General features: G+C 41.2%; 2 protein-coding genes across 3 annotated transcripts; one reads left to right on the top strand and one right to left on the bottom strand.

Annotated features, from left to right (window-relative positions):
• Positions 1–5,884: 5,884 nt before the first annotated feature.
• On the top strand, positions 5,885–8,549 carry il17a/f1 (interleukin 17a/f1). The gene is made up of 3 exons (XM_067491734.1): positions 5,885–6,057; positions 7,020–7,207; positions 7,322–8,549. Exons 1-3 carry the CDS (start codon positions 6,037–6,039, stop codon positions 7,572–7,574), a joined length of 462 nt encoding a protein of 153 aa, XP_067347835.1. The 5' UTR covers positions 5,885–6,036; the 3' UTR covers positions 7,575–8,549.
• LOC137107750 (stathmin-4-like) lies at positions 8,290–13,604 on the bottom strand. 2 transcript variants are annotated; one of them, XM_067491721.1, is made up of 7 exons: positions 13,486–13,604; positions 12,117–12,184; positions 11,900–11,995; positions 10,914–11,119; positions 10,308–10,472; positions 10,199–10,216; positions 8,290–10,037 (listed from the first exon to the last, which is right to left on the bottom strand). In XM_067491721.1, exons 2-7 carry the CDS (start codon positions 12,127–12,129, stop codon positions 10,029–10,031), a joined length of 507 nt encoding a protein of 168 aa, XP_067347822.1. In that variant the 5' UTR covers positions 12,130–12,184; positions 13,486–13,604; the 3' UTR covers positions 8,290–10,028. The 2 variants fall into 2 exon arrangements, with proteins under 2 accessions (XP_067347822.1, XP_067347814.1); XM_067491713.1 differs by having other exon boundaries at positions 10,914–11,122; positions 13,486–13,602.
• Positions 13,605–21,705: the final 8,101 nt, after the last annotated feature.

Below are 21,705 nucleotides of genomic sequence, written 5' to 3'. Positions count from 1 at the left end.
AACAGCTTCAGGTTCCTAATGTGGTCCACTAACACCAGCATCTACATAAAGGCATGAACACATTTTATATTGTGAAGTATATAATGTTGCTCTACTTCTAAAGTGTATCAGACTTTGGCTGATGGAGGATGAAGGGAAACAAGAAATAACGATGGTATGAAGGTATTAAGGACAGACCCCCCCCCCCCCACCCTCCCCCCCGGGATTCACCCACTGCATCGAGCATGAAGTTTCCAGTCATCACAGAGAAACTCCCTTGTCAAACTGAAAACACTTCGGTGTGACACACATTTGAAAAGCAGAGGGGGATCACATATGTTTGCACCACAATGAGCTAACCCCCCCCCCCCCCCCCCCCCCCCCCAAGCCTCTTTATATGGAACCCTTGTGGAGTGGGGTGACCTGCTTTTTAAATTGGGCTCAGATGTGGTGGCTGTCACATCTGTGAAAGGTGACATCATTCTTTCATCATTTCTTTGGATGCAGGAAACTGTGCTCAGTGGGTGGTTTACAAAGGGCAGCACATGGGGGGAGGGGGCTCAGTATTTACCAGACTCCTGGAACACACCCTGGCTAGAACTTAATAGGAACTTATATATTACTCTCAGCGTAGAGAAGTTGACTCTGAGGAAACAGGGACTTGTCTGTTTTACCATAAAAGCTGCAAATTACAGTTTCATGAGACATGTTGTAGTTTTTTGTTTGATGTTCTGTCTTTCCAGAAGGTAGAAATATTGATGGATTTAACTGTGCAGGCAAAAGCCACTTTACATAGGAATTTAAAGCTCGATTAATCGAGTTTTTGTCCAAACAGCCTCTGTCACTAAGCTGAATACTGTCCCCTGACACTGACATTCTGTAGAACATGAGACTTTTTCAAAGTTAGGATGATGATAAATAGCTCAATTTTTTATTCCTAAACACAGTGAAGAAGGAAAGTGAAGTCATTTTGGGCCAGTTAGGACTAATTTCCTTATCTGAGAGACTTTCGTATTGGGCCCTGGTCACTTCTGAAAATCTAATAAAATGACATTTACATTTACATTTAGTCATTTAGCAGAAGCTTTTATCCAAAGCGACTTACAAGTGAGGTACAAGGCAAGAAAAAATCTAAGTCAACGAGAAAACATCAAAGCAAAGCGTTATCAGAAAAGTGTTTCCGTTTCATGAGATGCAAGTGAAGAAAAGAGCAGAAAGGGCGTTTTTTTTTTTATATATATATATAGATTTAAGTGCATAGGACGATGCGGAAGAGGTCTGTTTTCAGCAGTTTTTTGAATATTGGGACTGAGTCAGCTGAATGTGCAGCTTTGGTAGCTCGTTCCACCGTCGTGGGATCACTGCGCTAAAAAGATTTGCTTGGTGTCTTCTGTGCGGTGCTGGGACCACCAGACGTCGTTCGTTGGCAGAACACAGCGGACGGGAAGGATTGTAGACCTGAATGAGTGAGTTGAGGTCAGCAGGAGCTGTTGAGGTGACCACCCTGTAGGCAAGGGACAGAGCTTTGAACCTTATGCGAGCAGCTACAGGAAGCCAGTGCAGAGATCTGAGAGTGGTGTGACATGTTTCCTTTTTTGACTGATAAAAAATGAGGCGAGCTGCTGCACTTTGGATCATCTGCAAGGGTTTGATTGTGGATGCTGATAACACCATCAACAAGACGAGATATGACCAGCGCCTGTACAATGAGTTGGGCTCTATATTCTGTGAGGTAGGGTCTGATCTTTCCAATGTTGTAGAAGGTACATCTGCATGCCCTAGAGACTGAGGACAGGTGGACCGTAAAGCTCAGTTGCTTGTGGATGATGCCCAAATGAACTGAGCAGAGAAAGCCTGCAGTCACCGGGGATAAGCACTGCAAGCAGCCACCACACTGATGGTGTTTTCACAGTTAACACAATCACCAACTGCTCCAGCTACAAAGTTTACATCTTGGTCCTTTAGTAAAAATCGAATAAATACTATAGGTTTCAGAATAAGTGACAGTAGCTGTTTGGCTGCATAATGATTTCTTTAGCTTTGAGACTTTAAGAGCGTTTTGATGAAGCTTAAAATCTTAGGAAGGAGTAAATGTGGTGTCGAAGTATTTATACTACGAAGTGTTTTTCTTTGCCTCCTGTTGAGACAAGGTTCTCACCTTATTTATGCATATGTGTATGAATATGCCCCAGTTCTCTGGTGAGTTGGAGATAATTTCATTATTACTACAACTTTAGCTGATTCCATTCCCACCAGAAGCTTTGGTGGAAAATCAACTATAATTTATATTTCAACTAAAAACACAAAAATTGATGTTGTTCAAAAAGATTAACCTGTGGCCACTTTGGTTCATATTATACATTATCAACACACATAAATTTAGGAGCTTAATCTCAATCACATCATAAATCAGCTTGTGTGCCTCACGTCTCTGGAAGAATCAGTTGATGAAGTTTTCTGTCCACATTACAGTAACATTGCTCCACAATGTTGAATTGAGTTTTCAGGTAGAATAACTTTTAAAAATGTCCGTCTTGTTTTGAGAATCAGCAGCAGCAGCAGCAGCTACAAATACTCCATATATGTGTGTTTTGGTGTCAGTTATCTCTGTGGTAAATGTTGGTAACACTGTGTGGTAACAACTGTCTTGGTCTGGAGACAGTTGCACAGTTGGTGCATAATTCCAGTCTTCTTATGATTTATGGGCTTCAAACTTGGCTTTGTGGGATTTGGCTCATGTTAAAAGTTGCAAAGTGATTACAGTAAGTTGATGCACAATGCAACATTTATTTAGTTGTCTGTCTCACAGACACCTGCTTTCATAAAATAAAGGAAACGTGAAAGCGATGCTTAGACGTTTGACACACAATATATGAATAAGAATAAAGTGGTAACATTGTCCATAAAAGGCCTGGAAGCAACTTAAAGACATAAGAAAGAAAAGCAGTTGTGAGATGTCTCGGGCCAGGAAGTCTCTCAGATCCCTGATAAGAATTGGCCCGTCGGAGAAACTGGGTCATGTGAGCTGGCAGCGTGGGCTGAAAACAAACACGCTAAAAAACTTCATGGTGATGATGCTGCAATCTGTACCAGAGTCAGGACATGACAGTAAACCAGGTCAGACTCTGCAGCATGCTCACATCCTGCATCATATGACAACTCAGCACATTGAAAAACTCCCAACTGAGGCGAGGAAAGAAGGGATGAGCTGAAATGATTCAGGTCCCCGGGGACACTTTATGCCAACTCACCCGTTAGCTCCACATTATGATGCACCGACCACTTCTTTTTCATTCATTTCATAAATCGACTATCTTTCTTAGATAAGTGGTAAAATAACGGGTGACGTGTGATTTCAGTTGGACGGAGCACAACACCACAGCTTTTTAAAGTGAGGACAGTGAACTCAGGATCTATCACTGGGACAGTACATCTTCACTGAACAAAGACAGAAAGATGCAACAACTGTCGCCGGCTGGATTAGAAGCAGAGGTGTTGTGACTCCAGAAGTAGAAAATCCTCCATATCTTACCGGCATGAATATGACAGATGAGCCACATGTCTGCACTACGAAACATGAGGCAGCTCTTTTAACCCAAACCACAGGCTGCTTTTGTGCTGGCCTGGCATTCACCATGTTTATTATTGAAACTATGTCAATGCTGGTGCAGCTCATGACCTACTGAGCCGACTGAGAACGGGAGCAGGTTTCTGCTCACAATACAAATCTCTGAACCCCAACAACAATGGACCCAGACCATTTCATTGACAGCATAACCTGCCCCCTTTGCAGTCTCCTAGAAACCATTCTAATCATTCTTCCAGTGTTTGGAAGATTTATAGTATGTTTTATAGTATGATATCAATATATCATATCACTATCAAAGGATGTGGCATGACTTTCAGTTTACAGTTCTGATTTCATGTTACTTTTTACTTTTACGTCACATGTTTCACTTAATGTAAACACTGACTGGTCCAAAGTGTGTGAACAGCCAAACAATGGAGTATATATAAAAGTTCCTTGTGACAAATTGGACATGTATGTGCAGGCTGATGCGATTTAAAGCAACTGATAACCGACAGGAGTTATCAGTTAAAAGACGCACAGAACAAATAAGAAATAAAACTGAATTCTAATATACATAATGTCATAAAGTCCAATAAAATTGATTAAACTAAAATGAAAATGGGATAAAACAGATATAAAAATTGGCAAATAAAATATATAGAAGGGTATAAACCATCTTTTTAAATGGACACAGGAAAATAAATAAATAACACATTTCAAAAATGCTGGAAAACTCTGTAAATTAATATTTACAGACAGAATAAAGAGGTTTGAAGTTTGTGGATCGTGTTGACATGTGGCTTTTTCTTTACATGATACAGCTTTTACTTACATTTGTGGATTGAACAGTGAACTGTGCTGCAGTGCTGCCTGAGGGCCTGAAGATCACGTGCATCCAGTTTTGACCTTTGGCCTTTTCCCTTGAACACAGAGATTCCTCCCGATTCTCTGAATCTTTTGATGATATTATATATTGTGGATGGTGACATCTTCAAAGTATAAGCAATGTTATGTTTCTGAAAGTGTTCCACAATTTGTAGAGCTGTAGATGCAGTTTGTCACAGATTGGTGAACCTCTGCCCATCTTTACATTCCAGAGGTCCTGTCTCTCTGAAATGCTCCTTCATGTTACTGACCTGTTGCCAGTTAACCTCATTAGTTCTAAAATGCTCCTCCATATATTTTGGATTTTGAGTAATTACTTTTCCAGCCGACTGTTGCCCTGGTCCAACTTTTTTGACGTATTTGTATATGTTACACGAATTTACTACAGTTATGTGCAAGTTATTAAACATGAGTGGATTTGATGTTGTAAAGAAACACACCATCAACTGCTAAAGAATTCAGTTTACTAAAAGGTTTCTCATTCACACACATGATGGCAGTGACGCAAAGTGCTGTGACTTTCCTGAGGACACTGAGCCAGGAGCCAGTTAATACACACAGTTGTGTGTAACCAGTTGTCATAACAACGTTGGCTTAATACAGCATTTTATTAAGTGGTCAAAAATCAGATTACTAAATAGTTTTAACATGAAATTTTAATGCTAACAACACTGAAAATCATTTTTTAAACTGTAAAAACTGCTCGTGTCCCTTTTGTCTGAACAGACAAGTGGCACTTTAACACAGTGCGAAGACGAGAGTTGACAGGTTTTTAGCGCTGCATGTTCTGCACTGCCATGAGAGGAAGAGGAGAAAAACCTGGGACAGTGTATGTGCGAGCAAAGCAGCACCAGCTTCTCATGCAATGATTCTCTAAACTGAACAGGACTGACATCAAGCAGCCGATGTGGGACAAGAGCAAAAACTACGCCTGGTGTTGGCCGGGGGTCGACCTTCAGCTCGGGGGCGACTGAAGCATGAACAGCAGGCGTTTGACTGCTCTGTTAAGCAGAAGTGCTTGATGATGTTAGTAAACCCCACAACAACCAGATTAAGCTATTTACCGCGATACTTTAAGGTGAAGATGACCTAGAAAATCTACTGCAACTTTTCAGTGCAGAATGTTTTAACCTCTGTATTGAGTGTAAAAGTGGGTCATAAACTAGTCTGCTGTTTGTGGTTTGGAGACTTAGACTTTGAAAAAAATAATGCAAGGCGGTGACATCATCAAAGGAAGGCTGACAGCAATGCTGACTCTGATGATGATCAGGATAAAAATCAGAGCTTTAACCAATGTCAACCAGAACATCAGCGAAGAAGAAGAAGACCACCTGCGACTGTCAACACACCAGCAGAAGACAAAGTCCATATCTGCACACCAGCATTCTAAAGCTTTAGAGACCCAGCAGAGACAAACACTGTCTGACCAGCATCTACAACTTATGACCTGACCCTCCAGCAGAGCCAGAGTAGCCTTCAGACTGTGAAAGGTGCTCAATCAAGTCGGGAAGATCGGCAATAAGACCAGAGCTGAAGAAGAACCAAAAAGAACAACAAGGACAACATCTGATCTAAAACGCAAAGCAGAGGAGATCAGCAGCATGTTTTCATCCAAAATGATGGTAAGAACAGCTGCATTCTCCTTTTATGAGCTTTGATTTCTTATTTATCCCAAAACAGCAGTAGTGCAACCTGTGAACGTTCATATCAGAGATTTGAGGTCTTAAAAGCCGAGAATCTTAGCATAAACCCACTTTCTTAAGTTTACCATTTAAGCTTAATAGCATGGAGGCCCAAAGTGATCAATATTGAAACTATGAACAACAAATTCTGAAACTAATGTGGAGAGTGAAGTATCTGTAGCTATATAACTGAAATGAATTCATAAAACTCATTTTTGAAAATATATTAACACTTCCAGCTATACACAATTATAACATATGATGTAAGACACATGATCTGTGAAAGAATTAATGTCAGTTGCTTCTAATTTAAATTGTTATTTTAAAATGGAAATTTTAGTGCAGGGCAGCTGCATGGGGGCCTGCGATTTACCAAAATTGAGGTGGTAGCTACAGGTAACACAATGATAAGTCATGAAAAGCAAAAATATGAAACTTTTTAAAAGACTTGAAACATAGACATAGACTTGAACATATGGACTTAATTCCAAATTTACTATAATAATTTAACTTGTATGTTTTATTCCATTCTATATTCTGTCACATTGCATTCATTCTGTGTGTTTGGTGATTCACAGAATGTGAAAAACTGATTGTTATGTGATTAATCACACTATAAAACTAAACTGTGCTACTGTTGATGTGGGTGTTTTAAAGTGTTCACTCATATCATGCATTTAAAATGGTACAGTGGTTTCATTTGTTCTCAGTGGTAGAGCATTGGGTTGGGAGGCAGAAGTCCATGGGTTCAAATCCCACCCCACCGAATCAACATGCAAAACATGTTTTGCTGTGGTGACCCTGAGGGAAAAGCCAGGAGCCGTTGATATTTTGGAAAACGTAAGAAATTGTGTGGTGGATTGAAATTGATTTCTTTTCTTTTCCGTCTCTCTCTTCCTCAGGTTGCCTGTGTTTTGGCAGTGGTGATGATGATGATGCTAGCAGATGCAGCAGCCGTGGCAAAACACAAGAAGACCTCTGATGGTACGGAGGGAGACACTGTCCCCCTGCAGCTCAACCCCAGGGCTTTGCTTGCTCCCAGAACCATCAGACCACTGGAGAACGCCTCCATCTCCCCATGGACGTACAAGTAAGAAATAAAGTTTTCTTCTTATGAGCAAAAATAAAAAAGTGTTCTGTGCCTTTAACAACAGAACTAAACAAAGTGTTTTAATTTTTGTCCTTTCTCTTTCTCCATACTCAGCGTGTCCCACGATGACTCTCTGTTCCCTCCAGTACTGTCGGAGGCTCGTTGTTTGCTGCAGGGCTGTCTGAATTCGGACGGCCAGGAGGACCTGAGCCTGGAGTCCAGACCCATCATGCACCAGGTCCTGGTGCTGCGCCGGGTCAGGCCAGCGGGCGCAGGGGCAGGACACAATTACCACTACAGGCTTGAGTCTCGCGTCATTGCAGTGGGCTGCACCTGTGTCCGACCCAACATCCTACACCAAAAATAAAGTCCAGCAGAGACCAGAGCAGTAGTATCTTAGATTGGCATCAGTGTGGAAGATCAACAGTGCCCGAAAAAACATAAAAGCTATAAAATATTACCAAACAAATCAAAATCAGGACTAATTGTCATCTAAATATTATATATACAGGATTAGTAACTCTAAAGTTTGACTTTATTAATAGCATTTAATATTTTGGCAGGGAAACAGAAGATTGCAAAAAACTATAAATAAAATATAGCGTTTTTAAAAAATGGACTAAAGTAAGAATATTGTAAGTCATGAGCCCAAAGCCCTGAATCATGTTGTTTAGTGAGAATAACTTCAGCCTGAAGTAAAAGTACTTTTTGGATCTTAGGTGTTGTAGTTTTATAAAATGTTATTTTTCATGTATTGAGGCTAAAAATGTTTCTATGTTCAGTGACTTTTAAGGTAAATGTTGCATATATGCTGCTCTGTGATATTCTGGATGTTTAATCATTTTGTCATGTTTGTGGGTTTTGTATCATTTGACATTTATATTTACACAATTATTGTTAAAATGGAGCTTTTAGCTGAAAGCAAACAACATTGTTACTGGATATTTTATATGTTTAGTTTTATTTATGGATTTATTTAAATGACCTTTAATTTAAGTGTTATGATCTCGACTTAGGTATTTATTGGTAACTTTAATGTATTTATGCATCAGTGGCTGAATGTGGTAATAAATCAATAAAAATGGTAATAAACTGTGATTTTATTCAAATTTTATTGTTGAATTTATAGTGTGATTTCTGTACAACATCATCATCATCATCAGCATCAGCAGCAGCAGTAGCAGCATCATCATCATCACGCTCTGACTTCTGACACAATCTGACACCACTGCAGCTGTAAACACTCTACACAGTCGATTATCAGTTAATTCATCAAAAACATTTATTCATTCATATTAGCAGTTAGAGTGTGTGTTTGTGTGATGGGGGGGGGGGGGGGGGGGGTAATAATGATTACTGGACAGTTAAGTTACCTGTCGGGGGGCTAATGTTAGCCACATGAGCTAACTAGCTGTTTGCTGTTGATGCTTGGGAACAAATGTCTTATTGATTAACAGTAACGAGCTTTGTGCCTTGTTTTCTCACTCAGTTTACACTGGAGCAAAAGACAGAAATGCAGCATGAATGCTAACATGCTAATATTAGTGCATTGTCCTCATGTTATGAAACACGTCCAAATATAGAGTCCAAACAGAAAAAATCTGGCAGCAAGTCTAGTATCACAGGGTTCTTGTTACTTGGGTGGAACTTGTCTTTTGAAAGGTTTGACTTGGGACTCGTGTCAACATGTTTTAATTTGAACTTGTCCCACTATCAGTTATGGTTGGACTTAGTCTTGTCTTTGTTTTGTGGCTTTGGCTTGTCTCACTGAATGCTTGACCCAGACTTGTGTAGATCTTGTGAACATTCTGTCTCTGACTGGTCTCATTCTCATGGACCTTTTTGCCTGCATTTGTCCTGTGAGAGGGTTACTTCAACTTTTCAGTATAAATATTAACTGACACCATTTTCATCTGTGCTTTGACTCAACAACTCGGCTAAATTTTATTACATTTGTTCAATTGTCTTGAAAGCTATTCTGGTCTTGTTGGTGTTTTGACCTGGATCTTGTATTGACTTAGTATTTTGACTCTAACTGGTTTCAACCTCACCTCTTACAATCTTCGGTCTTGACCAAAAGTCCAGTTCCCTTCTTTTGCCTTTAAGGGTCTTGACTTGATCTCAAACTGATTCCTATTTGAATGTAGTGGTCTTGGCTACAGCCCTGTGAGATGGAGGCACGTTCACTGATTGGTTTTCTGTTTCTGACACCAGAAATCACTACAGAGCCAGACTTTGCTTTTTTACACTTTAACAACTGTCCAGCAGATGGAACTGATGGACTGTACACATCCAGGTCCCAGAGACCCCTCCACATTTAATTCCCCTGGCTGGTGATGACTGTACAGTCTTTAGCTAATCCATTCAGATGACATTTCCTTCTTGTTGTTCAGGTCCAAGGTTTCTGCTGGGTCTGCATCAGGTTTGGTTTGGTTTGTTTAGGTACAACTTTTCAGACTTGTGAAGACGACTTGAAGCACAGTCACACACACACAAACGCATTGGCACTGTTGGTATGGAAACAAAGCACAGTAAGACCTGCGGACCAGCTAATGATGACGGCAGCGTCTTTCAGTTCTGCTTGTTATAAAGAGTTTATGAAAAAGAGTCCTGGTTGATCAGAGGAGGTTGGGCGGTCGGACTCGCCCTCAGTGCTCCACTTCCTCCTTTTTTTCTTCTTCTTCTGTCTCTTTTTTCAGAGTCTCTTCCTGTAAGTCTCCCAGTGGGAGCAGCGGCGGCTTCCCCGACACATCAATCCTTAGCTCATCAGCCCTCCAAAATGGCTTTCAAAGAAAGTTCAGCTTGTGTTGTGATCAGGCCATCAAGACACCTAGAAGCAGAGAGAGGGGGGGGAGAGGGGGGGGTCAACAAATGAGTAAAAGTAGTATTAAAAAAAAATAATTTAACCATTATGTATATTTGTCAGTGCTCTGTTTTTTGGCTCAATGAGTCTACACAGAATCCGCTCCTCATTCTCCAGTTTGTCCTCACCTCCACACTGTGCTTGTCCTGAAAGACACAAAAGATAGAAACTTCCGTCAGTGACTTGTTTCCGTGGAACAGTCTGAAATAAGACACGAACAACAAACAGTGTCCTCACCTCCTCCTGCAGCTGCTCCTGTGAGGCGTTCAGGTGCATCTGTCGCTGCTCTTTGTCGGCGTCGGCACGGTGCTCCTGACGCTCTTTGGTCAGAGCTTTCTGAGCGACTTCACGCTCGTGCTCCCTCCTCTCGGCCAGGTGCTTCAGCAGCTCCGCTTCCTGCCACTAGGGGGAAAGTTTGTGGTGAGTTTCATCCTGTGTTGGCATGTTTTTTGTTCACTTGCTGGTCTTAGTTTGTGAACTGACCCCTGCACCAAAGCAACATTGTGTTTATTCTATTTAAAAGTGTTGGCTTAAAAAATCTTTTTCAATCAAATCAGACAGTAGACTCAATACTGACATCCAAACATCTGGCTGAAAGAGGGAACAGTCTAAAAACACTGTTGGTTCATCAAGGATCAATTTTTGGACCATTGCTTTTTTGGTCCATGTTGAAAGATCCCAACAACTACTACATGGATTTTTGTGATATTATTAGGTTATGTTTCGTGGAAGAAGAATCCCTCTGAATTTGTCGACCCTCTGAGGTTTTCTCTAGTGCTACATAAGTACTTATTTAAATGTTTTTATCATTACAATGACATTCCAGAATCTGCCATCACACACCTTCCTCCTCTCCTGAGCAGCATTTAGCTTCTTCTGGATCTCTTCCAGTGATGGTTTTGGTCGAGGTGGTGTTGTGGCCCTCAGCTCTGGGGCGCCATCGAAGGTGGGAGGCTTCAAGATAACCTCGAAGGCCTGGCCGCTCGCCCGCTTGCTCAACTCGATCACCTCCATTTCCCGGATGTTGCACAGGTTTAAGTCTACCATGCCTGCTGAAAGAAGAACAGAGGACCATTAAATAACCGTAAACCCACAGAGATTTTCTCTGCAGTGATCTGTGACGAGTGACTGATTTTAATGTTTTTAATGTCGTGTTAGTTTCCTCGGGATTTGCTGAAAATATGAATGAACACTTTCAAAAACTAAAAGCAATCGCTTTAAAATTTGCAGGACGATTATCAGGCTTTAAAACTACTAATACAAATAAAATATTTATATAATTGTATGTTTGTAAATGAATGAGGGGGCCAAAACATTGGAACCACTTCTTCATATAATCCACTGTATTATGAAAACACAATGTATTATCATTATTTATTTTTGTTATAAATTAAGTTAATTAGCTAGAAAAACATTCCAAAATAAATAAAAATCCATTAAAATAAAATGGAATGTATAAAGTTTGTTCCACTTGAGTTGAAGGGCTGTTTTACAGTGAAGTTCCACATGAAGACGTGTGAAACGGTTTTAGAAGCAAATACAAAGAACAAATGTGTTTAATAAGATCATTGGTGAAAGTTTAAACAGGCTATAAATTATAGAGTAATGTTTGACTAAAATCCTACAGTGGTGTGAGTTTGTGTGAGCAACAGTAAATTAGCATGAGTCAGACATTAGTTAAGCGTGTGACTCGTGTTCCTTTATAAACCCCGTCAGCCCTCAGACAGACAAATGGCTTCTACTGATGAAGACAAACTCTGTTTTCCAGGTCAATGGCTGCTCTTAGTTTGATATTCAGAATAGAATAAAATAGATGGAGCATTACTGACCTTCCTTGTTGTCGACAGCGTCGTCTCTGGGTTGAGGGCGGATGCAGGAGCAGAAGAGAGACAGCAGGGGGAGCTCTCTCATCTTCTCTCTGTAGGCTGCACAGAGAAAGACAACAGAAAAAACTGCAGTTGAGACAAAATCCAGCACAGATCCACATCTCAACATCAATAAATCAGTAAAGATCTATTAGAAAGGAATGAATCGCACAAGTTTTACCTGCTAGAGGCATCGTGCTGCTGCTGCTGTTTTCTTCCAAAGACACTGTGGTGAGGTAGAGTCGATTCCTGAGGACAGAGACAGAGACAAAAATGAGTCTGTTTATTGTTTCACCTGCAGAGGAGACACTGAGCTGAAACAGCAGTTTTCTAGATGACCTGGGGAAAGTCTCTCAGGCAACTTCAGCATCTCCCGCAGAAACCTGAGCAGCTTGTGCAGGGAGGTTTAAATGCTCTGAGGAAATTCTGCCTGACAAGCTAAAGTCGGGGATCACAAAAAGGCCCCAAAGAGTAAAGATCAGCTTCTCACAATCACAAGTTTCCACTTTATACACATTGGATGATCATCAAAAAATCTCCTGCTCTAAAATATCTTAGACTTGTTTGTTTCAGTACAAAACTGACCCACATTTGGATCCAAAGGTCAGATTTTGCTCATGAGACAGATTTAACCTGCTTGTTTGTGCTTTTTTAGAGCAATGACTCATGTGTGGAAATCTGAGCTGTCGTCCACTCATCTGCTGGGACAGGAGATTAAAATAATACACTCAGTGTGTGAAGACTGAACAGCACAGAATAGGATGAAATCCCCTTTTAAAGAGCAGAAGCTGCCTCTCAACCTCACAGCTTAATCATTACAAGCTCACAAACTGCATAACGTGATGACAACTCTCACAAACATTCACATAAACATAAAATAAAATTTCCCGTTGGTTTGCACCAACACCAGTGCTGCAGCCTAAGACTGTTTCCTAATGTCAGTTCATCTGTCAAACACATTGTTTCATCTGTGCAACATGGAAAATCCATGTCTGCATCATGCAAGAGGAACAGCAGCATCAAAACACAGACATTCACGAACAGATAAAAGCACCAAATGTTCATGTGAACATTTACACTGAAAACCATAAATCAGCTCTCAGAACTGTTTCCTGTTAAAAATAAAAAATCATTAAGAGCTAATGCAAACACAATGTTAAACTATGTGTGTGCGTGTGTGTGTGTGTGTGTGTGTGTGTGTGTGTGTGCAGGGACTAAACGATGATGTCATTGTTGCCAGTGAGCGCATCCCTTTCTGCAGAGAGTTGAGCAGGCAGCTCCAACACTAAACTAGTTATGAAGACAAATTAATGAATACATGATGCAGAAAATGATGCAGCTGAGAAAAAGAGAAAAAATTAAAGTCATAAACATATAAAGAAATTGGAAACTGCTTTCTACTGTTCAATCTTCTGCTTTGTGTTCCAATACAAGCCTGTGCTTTTTTGAGCTGCAGACATGCAGAAACCTAGCGACTAACGTAAAACAGCAGCAATGATGTGCGTATGTGAATATAAATGTGAGGATATGTGTGTTCAGTGTGCACTCACCCTGCAGTGATGCTCCGTCTCTGTTCTCTCGGTTCACACTGGAGATCTGCAGCTCAGCAGCATCAGCACCAAACGGGAGCCTGCTGCATGACATCACCCAGCTGCCATCTGATTGGCCAGCAGGGATGCTGGGCGGTGATTGGTCCAGCAGGGCAGATGGAGGAGGAGGACTGGGAGGAGGTGTGGCTTCAGAGCAGTGCGGGTGTATTTCAGAGGAATCCTCCTGATCTTCACCAGAATCCCTTTTAGTGGAGAATCTGACTCCAGCTTTCGCTGGAGCTCAGAATGTTCACAAACATCACCGAGAAGTTCATCAGCTACTGCTGAGCTGACGTGATCACTGAGGCGTCATGTCACTATCAGGATGTGATCAGAAATGGTTTATTATAAGTGTGCAGGTCCACACAGAAGAATGAGAATAATAATGATGATAATAACAATTCAAAAACATTTCTAGAACTGAATTATGAGTTAGAATGTGTTTAGTTTACTGATGAAGAGAGTGGGTTATATTTAAAGTTCAAAATGTGTAAAACAACATGTGAACAAAACGTGTGCAGTCAGTTTAATGACAGACATTATGCTGGAGCCTGAATGAGTGGAGTGTAACAGTCACTTTGTGCAAAGCTGATTGAGGATAAACTGATGAAACTTATTACACACGTGAGACCTACACTTGGTGTCCAGTTTATTAGGTACATTGAGCTGAGAAAGAAGGTTTGATCTGACAGCGCTGCAGTAAATTGTCCTTCATGGCAGTGATGATGTTTAGTTTGTGTTCTGTTTCAGAGCTGATTCAGCTGCTCAACTGTGGGGTTTTAAACTGACAGAATCAGAAACGTGTGGGAGCAAACACACTTTGTCTGCATGTCGTGTGTAGAGGCACAAGTTTGATTGTGTTCGTGTCGTTCATTTTTATTTCAAGTTGGCCACTTTGTGTTTCTTTTATTCAAAAGCTGTAGAAAACTGGTTTATTGTTTTCATCTCACAGTGCTGCAACATATTATTACATTTATTCTTAAGATCCTATAAGACAGATTTTTCTACAAAATAGCTTTTGAAATACGATGATTTGACATGAGCAGCACCGTGGTTGAGTGGTTACCACAACTTGAATGTCCGCAGTTTGAATCCACCTGCTGTCTGCAGCCTTTCAGTGTGGAGTTTGCTTGTTCTCCCTGTGCTTGTGTGGGATTCTTCCAGGAACTGTTGTTTCCTCCCACAGTCCAAAGACATGTCATATGTTAACTGCTGGCTCTACATTTCCCGTAGGTGTGAATGGTTGTCCATCTGTGTTGGCCCTGAGACAGACAAGACCTGTCCAGAGTGGAGTCTGCATCTCACCTAGTGACAGCTGGGACGGACTCCACAGATGATCGGACATCACTGATGTTCAATGGTCTCCCACAGTTCATGACAAATGAATGATGATTCACTTTTGCAGCTTCTCCTGCACTGTTTGGTTTTACTGTATGTTCAGAAAGGAAGTTACACGACCTTTGACCTGTCTGAGGAAAAAAAAAAAAACAGGATGTCAAACGTGCTCAAATGGTCTCAAATGGTCAAATAATGGGAGAGAAACCAAAACCTGCAGTTAAAGGTAACTCGTGCATTACACAGCTAGAGATGTGGAAAGAGGCTCCGCTGGAAGCTGCTTCCAGGCAGCACAGCTCCACCTACTACTTACCTTTACCTGTAACTGAGCTAAATCAAGGCACGACCATAGAGATCAGTGGACTGACCACACCTGCCTGCTCACCTGGCCTCCAGTTCCTAAATCAGTTTCTCTTCCATTTGTCCCAGCACAGTTGATCAGAGAGAAGTTGTATGAGTAAAATAAAATCCATCAGACAGAAGCAATTTCAGACTGGATCTGCTTTGATCTAGTTTGATCTGGTTTGATCTAGTTTGTTGGGTTGATGTACATCTGAGGAAATGTCAGCTCTAAATTTAAAGGCTGACAATGAGGCTGTTACTCATCCTCACACACAGATCTGAGTGTGTGTGTGTGAGTGTGTGTGTTGTCGCCTCCGTCTGTTTCTGTAGTTGAAGCCAAACTCTCCTGTCTGTCGCGTTTCATTCAAACACAGAACATGAGAAACTGCTGCGAGCTGCACACAGGCTCCACAATCCTCCATGTGTCAGAATAAAACTGCTCAGAAAATGTTGTGGAAAAGATGTGGAAGATTCGTCAGAGGAGTAAATGTGCAGTGTTATTCTTAGCTGGAGGTGATGGAGTGTGGTGCTTCGTGGAGCCTATGATGTGGATTTTTCCTTAAAACACAATTCTCAAGAACTGAATGTCTTCAGTGGTTTTTGTGTGAACCATCAGTTTTCACTGTCTTAACCACTTCCACTGCTGATGGTTAGAGAGCGTTGAACACAGAATCACACATAAGTTTTACTTAACCAAGTAACCTGACATACGTTACTTCACACACATTTCCTGCTCTTCCACAAATCCTCCACGATTCAAACCAGCTCTAACCTTCCCACCAATGTGCTGCCAAGGTTTCTTTCTCTTTAGGCCCAAAGATGATGTTCCTCAGAGTCCACCTGCTGCTTGTATGGGTGGTTCTAGCTTTCTGGCTCAGGAGCAGAAAGGCAGAGTACAGCATCAAGAAAAGGTGTAAACCTGAAAGTGGTGCTCAGCCCAATAAAATGGCTTCATCTCGAACTTCTTTCTTCTGTCTTCCTCTTAGGACTTCATCATAACACACAATATGTCTAGTAAAGGTTTGCTTATCCTGCAGTACACTACATTTACATTTGGTCTATGATTCTCTTCCTTGTCACAGACATAATAATAATAATAATAAATAATACAAGAACAGAGGCAGGTAGAACGATAGAGAGCTACTGCACAGAGGTCACATTAAGCACCATCAAATTTAATCTGCCATCAAATTCTAAATGAACTTATATTTTCCATGACATGGTAAAATGTCTCAGTTTCAACAACTGATATGTTGTTTATGTTCTGTCGTGAATAAAATATGTGTTGATGAGATTTGTAAATCATTGCATTCGGTTTTTATTCATTGTGTGGAATTGGGGTTTTATCTAAGAGCTTCAGTTGCAGATGCAGATTGTTCAAACAGAATCTAAATAAATAACTATGAAAAAATTTAAAGTTATTGTTAAGTACTGAAATTATTTACTAGAAGACTTGAAAAGAAATAGTCAAAATCAGATCTTTCAATTCCTCAATCTGAACATTTAGATTTTTGTAGAAACGTTGTTTATCAGTGTGAAGACTACAGCTCCCATCATGCAGCAGTGTAGAACACTCTGTTCCACACACACCGTTCCTCACACTGAACCAGATGATGTAATGCAGCTGCAGTGTGTGTGTGTGTGTGTGTGTGCAGCAGCAACAACTCTGCCAGAGAAACCCCCACATCCCAAATGATGATGTCACCTCCAGCCAATCATCTGAGAGCTCTGAGCCACATTTGTCTGTGTGTGTGTGTGTGTGTGTGTGTGAACATCTCCTCTTATGCTTTTTATACACACAGATTGATGTTAAGGGCTCAGACCTGCTGTTAGAATCTGGTGTATGTCATGGTTTATGATGGTGATAGGTGACGTCAACTTACTGTACATGCAGATTATTTATTCTATCTACAATATCTATTGTTACATGCATGGGTGTGTGTGTGTGTGTGTGTGTGTGTGTGTGTGTGTGTGTGTGTGTGTGTGTGTGCGCTGTATCTGTACATACGTGTATATGCAGGTGTTGATATTGCTCCATAACGCTATAATGGAATAATGACAATGGGAAGAGGGTTGGGATAGTGTGTTGGTGAGTGTGTGTGATGAGGGTTGTGGATTCAGCAGAAACAACAACACATCAGCAGCCTTCTGTTTTATTAAACTGCTGTTTCTGCAGCACAGGTCAGAATAGACTGGAGTAGAGTGACATAGAGTAAAGCAGCAATGGGGCATAAACAGACGGGGGTGGGGCTCTGCTTCTGCAGCCTGCTTTTGAGGACAAACAGCTGCAGAGTAACTGGAAGGGATGACATCAGCTCAGAAACAGAGCAATGATGTCACTGACAATGAGGTCGCTGCTCTGAGCTCGACATGGAGTGATGTCATCACACTGACCGGGAGAAAGGACGATTCATGTAGCTGAAACTAGAGGCTGAGATAATGGCTTAAAGAATATTTACTGTGCGTGTGTGGACATGCTAAAGCATCGATGTGAGGACATTTTGTCTGGTCCTTACACATTTGAGCGTCCAGACCTGGTTTAAAAGCTCAGGTTAGAATCAGGGTTAGGGGTTGGGATTAGACCAGTTGTGATGGTTGGGTCAGGGTGGAGGTGAGGCGATGCATTATATCAAGGAGGAAATCTGTGATAAAATCTCTTCAACGGCCTGATTTTTCTGCCTTATTCTGTTCGCTGTATGATTCAGGCACTTCTGTGCCCTGAGTGTCGACTCTCAGGCAGCCAGCAACACATATGAGGGAATTACCAGGAAGCTCATTATGAACAATCTTTGATTATGAGCTGCTTGTGTCTGAGAAATGCAACACAGGGCGTTCAGCGGAGAAATGGTTAGTAAAATCCACTACTGGTCTACGGTTTGATTCCTGGCTGGGGGACATTTGTCTGTTGCCTCTTATAGATTTCAGCATCCTGGCTTTGTTCTTTGTTCTGGTTCTGGTCGTGCAAGTATATTTACTCAAGTGCTGTGCTCCAATATTCAAACACCAGCACATTGAATATTTTCTTTTCAATTTTACCCCAGAAGTTTACAGAGAGATATATTATAGTTCAGATTGATTTAACCTTTACTCCCTGCAGCATTAAGGTGATGAACACATGAATGCATCAATAATAATGATCCAATAACATATGGTAACGCTGTTGTCAATGCTTGTCCACTTCCACTCAAGTGGAGCTTTGAATCATATTTCTACACTGTCCTATTACTATCTGATACTTCACCCATCAGTATCACTGTCTGATATTGCTGAAGTGCTCTTGAGCAAGGTGCCAGTTTTTCCAGTGGAGCAGAGAAGAAAAGTTTAGTTATTGAGGACAGTCTTTGATGAGGTGCAGAGTTAAATCTGAGCTGGAGCATTATTGGAGCTACCAGCTGAAACCAGCTGAAACCAGTGAGTGTGTGTTCTGCTCGGCTCCAGTATGAATGAGCTGCCTGACTCCCGCCAGCAGTCGTGTGTTTTATTTGTGTCGGCGAGCTGTCGTGACTCTCAGCTTTTCTGTTTCTGCTCATGTCTGCAGCCCACTGAAAATGAGGAGGATGGAAAAGGGAGGGGGAGTGAAGGGAGGGAGGGGTGAGCGAGCTGCAGGCAGAGAAGGAGAGAGAGAACAGACAGCAATGTGGGCTGAATGTCAGCGAGTGAGTCACTGCTGCAGGCGGAGGCTTCCAGAAACTCACCTGAGAGACAGACCAACAGACCGTTGTCCCACTGAGCCGGTTTAGTGCAGTAGAATTTAGCTGAGTTTTTCTGCACATTTTTTGCTGCAGTGGAAAAGCAGCACATTGCAAAATGTGCAACAGAAACTGAATTAATCAAGAAGCATGTGAAGCAACTTTTCTTGTGGTGAAGCTCAGCAGTACCTGCAGCGATGAAGAGGCTGTGACCTTCCTCACATGAACACAGGAAATGTGACATTTAGATATTTTTCCACTCCGCTCCTGTTACCGAAGCGTGATTTTTTTTTCCTCTGCAGTGGTTTCAATGCAACTGTCAAATATCGCTCCGTTGATGAAAATGCACTTTGTTTTGCATATTATCACAAATGTTGCATTAATTATGCAAAATATGGACAGAAATAGATAAACAGTGGAGCAGAAAGCGATGGTGTTTGGAAACCTTCAGTGGCCCCCTGTAGCATGTGGTTATGTCTGGAGGGGGTGTTTTTCTTCCTCAGCCTACGTGGGAAGTGGAGGCACAAGAAGTGGCCTCCACTGGGCTTTTGTTCAAACATGAAGAAAAAAATAGAAACGGATTCCTTGTGTGTTCAGCAGCCTGCAGGTTTCAGAATCACCCGTAACTCATTTGTTTGGCATTGACCAGACAGTGGTTTGGTCTGCGTGTTAAAGGCTCTTAGTAGTTATGTTGATCAGGTGAGAAGATCAGGTGAGAAGATCAGGTGAGAAGATCAGATGAGAAGATCAGATGAGAAGATCAGGTGAGATGATCAGGTGAGAAGGCCCACCAGAGCCTACACAGCAGAGATAAGTCACCTAATGCAAAGTGAAGTTGTTTCTGCTGGACTTTAAAAGCAGCTGTCAGTCATCCCTACTCTGTCATTTCAACATGTTCCACTAGCTGCCTTCAGTCTACAAACATGCAGATCTGGTGTCAGTTGGGACAAGATCCAGCTCCTCTGCAGGGATTCAAATAATGGACTCCGGCAAACCTGATGCATCACCTAACTGAACAGTTGTCATGTTGTTTGCTCTGCAAACTTTCTTTACGGAGGTGTCCAAATCCCTGATACTCCCTTTTCACATACTTTTGGCCTTCACGAAGACACATGTTCACTTTCTCTGAAGCCTTTTCACACAGACAAAAAGAAATGAGTGGAAAGTGAGTCAGCTGCTCTTCAGTCCGACCACGCTGCCGGATTTCAGCGAGCGCGTAGGAGACAGAACAGAGCAGGCTGGCAGAGAGCTGGCAGATGGTCGGCAGGCGGAGAATCCATTCACACAAGACAGACATGAATGAAGATGAAAAGAGCTGCTCAAACACAACCACTGCTTCTATCAGGAGCTGCTGCCTCTTTGTCTGTCACACATCAGTACAGTTCGTTACCGCAAATGATATTTTCATCAAAAACATTGTGCAATTATTAAAGTGAACAGTGGAGTTTATCTTCTACCATTGATGCTTTTATTTGCTCTAATGCACTTTCTTAAAACAGGTGTCATCAAATATTCCTCATTCTGCTGTGGAAAGATGTGATTAAATGAATTAAACTTCTGCCTCCATCCTCCTTTCCCCACCTCTCCGACCCTCAGTGCTCAAAATAAAAACGTCCAGCATGAAACGTTTCATCTGCTGAGGAAGATGTTAAACTACCAAAAGCTCCAGCAACAGCAACACAATAGCAGTTTTTAATTATTAATATAATGTATACAGTATTGCTGACAGTGACACATATGAGAAGAAATATATAATAAATATAAAATGCCTGCAACTTAAACTGAAGTATTTTTAATGCATTTACAGTATTTTCTAGAAAAGTGAAATCTGTTCTTTTAGGCCTTTAAACAGACACATGCCCTGTAATACAGCTGGGTGCTGTGAAGACATTATGTTTTCTTATGATCATATCGGTCAGTATCAATATAGTTCCAATCACTATTCTTCATAGATTGCTAACAAACCTTTCTGACTAGAAAAGAGGTCCATTACTTTTGTTGTGTAGCATCTGCAATAACTGTTGGTTCAAGTTTTTGACAACTCGTAAATCACAGATGTTTGATTCACAGCTGATTTGTTTCTGAACCACTTCTAAAAGTCATTAATTTTTCAGAATTAATTCTTGGTTTTAGCTCTGACTTCATCTATGCTTGTTCTGTTTGCAGACTAATGTGAGATGTCCACATTGACATGTTTGCCAACATAGGGTCACACAGCTACATAATCAATACCACAGTATGACAAATTATCCCAGAGAAGAACTATTGATGATATACAGTAATTAATAAGATATGGCAAAGCCCCAGTAACAAAACAGATAACACCTCCTTCAGGGCTTAACCTTTGTCCAAGCATGGGGATCAGAACAGGGTCACTCACACCGGGAAGGATTCCAGAGTGACGCTTCACATGTAAAACATTGACAAGACACAAACAGTCTCAAATAAAAGGTTAGAAACAACCACAAACAAAACGCTCTCAGGTAGATGCAACCTAACTATAAAGAGACGAAGTGTCCTCAAAGAGACACCAATGATGTTGAACCGTAAAATAACAACAACTACAAAGACGCTCAAAAAGTCCTCTGAAACTCTTCTTTTCCACCGATGCAAACTCAGCTGTAGATCTGAGCTGGTGCAACTGCAGGTTCAGAGTGGAAACGCAAACATTGCTCAAACACTCCCTTGAACTAATTTGAATGGAAAAGTAAAAAAGGGAGAGTTAAAAATTTCCAAAGAAGTAAAGTGTGTCATCTGAGAGACACTAATGATTAAAGACTATGGGAGTGAGATGGCAGCTGTGTCTCTTTGAGTG

This window comes from Channa argus, chromosome 2 (assembly GCF_033026475.1).
Source record: "Channa argus isolate prfri chromosome 2, Channa argus male v1.0, whole genome shotgun sequence".
NCBI lineage: Eukaryota > Metazoa > Chordata > Actinopteri > Anabantiformes > Channidae > Channa > Channa argus.
The sequence above is the reverse complement of the archived record's forward strand: the minus strand, read 5'-3'. Positions and strand labels throughout refer to the sequence as shown.

What these genes read in the sequence shown, in the direction of transcription:
- il17a/f1 (XM_067491734.1), top strand. Translation starts at nt 6,037, where the DNA reads ATGTTTTCATCCAAAATGATG. An exon ending in TGTTTTCATCCAAAATGATG is followed by an intron (nt 6,058 to 7,019) that starts GTAAGAACAGCT and finishes TCTCTTCCTCAG; the next exon opens with GTTGCCTGTGTTTTGGCAGT. An exon ending in ATCTCCCCATGGACGTACAA is followed by an intron (nt 7,208 to 7,321) that starts GTAAGAAATAAA and finishes CTCCATACTCAG; the next exon opens with CGTGTCCCACGATGACTCTC.
- LOC137107750 (XM_067491713.1), bottom strand. An exon ending in CGCTGTCGACAACAAGGAAG is followed by an intron (nt 11,123 to 11,899) that starts GTCAGTAATGCT and finishes TTCTTCTTTCAG; the next exon opens with CAGGCATGGTAGACTTAAAC. An exon ending in CTGCTCAGGAGAGGAGGAAG is followed by an intron (nt 10,473 to 10,913) that starts GTGTGTGATGGC and finishes CTTTCCCCCTAG; the next exon opens with TGGCAGGAAGCGGAGCTGCT.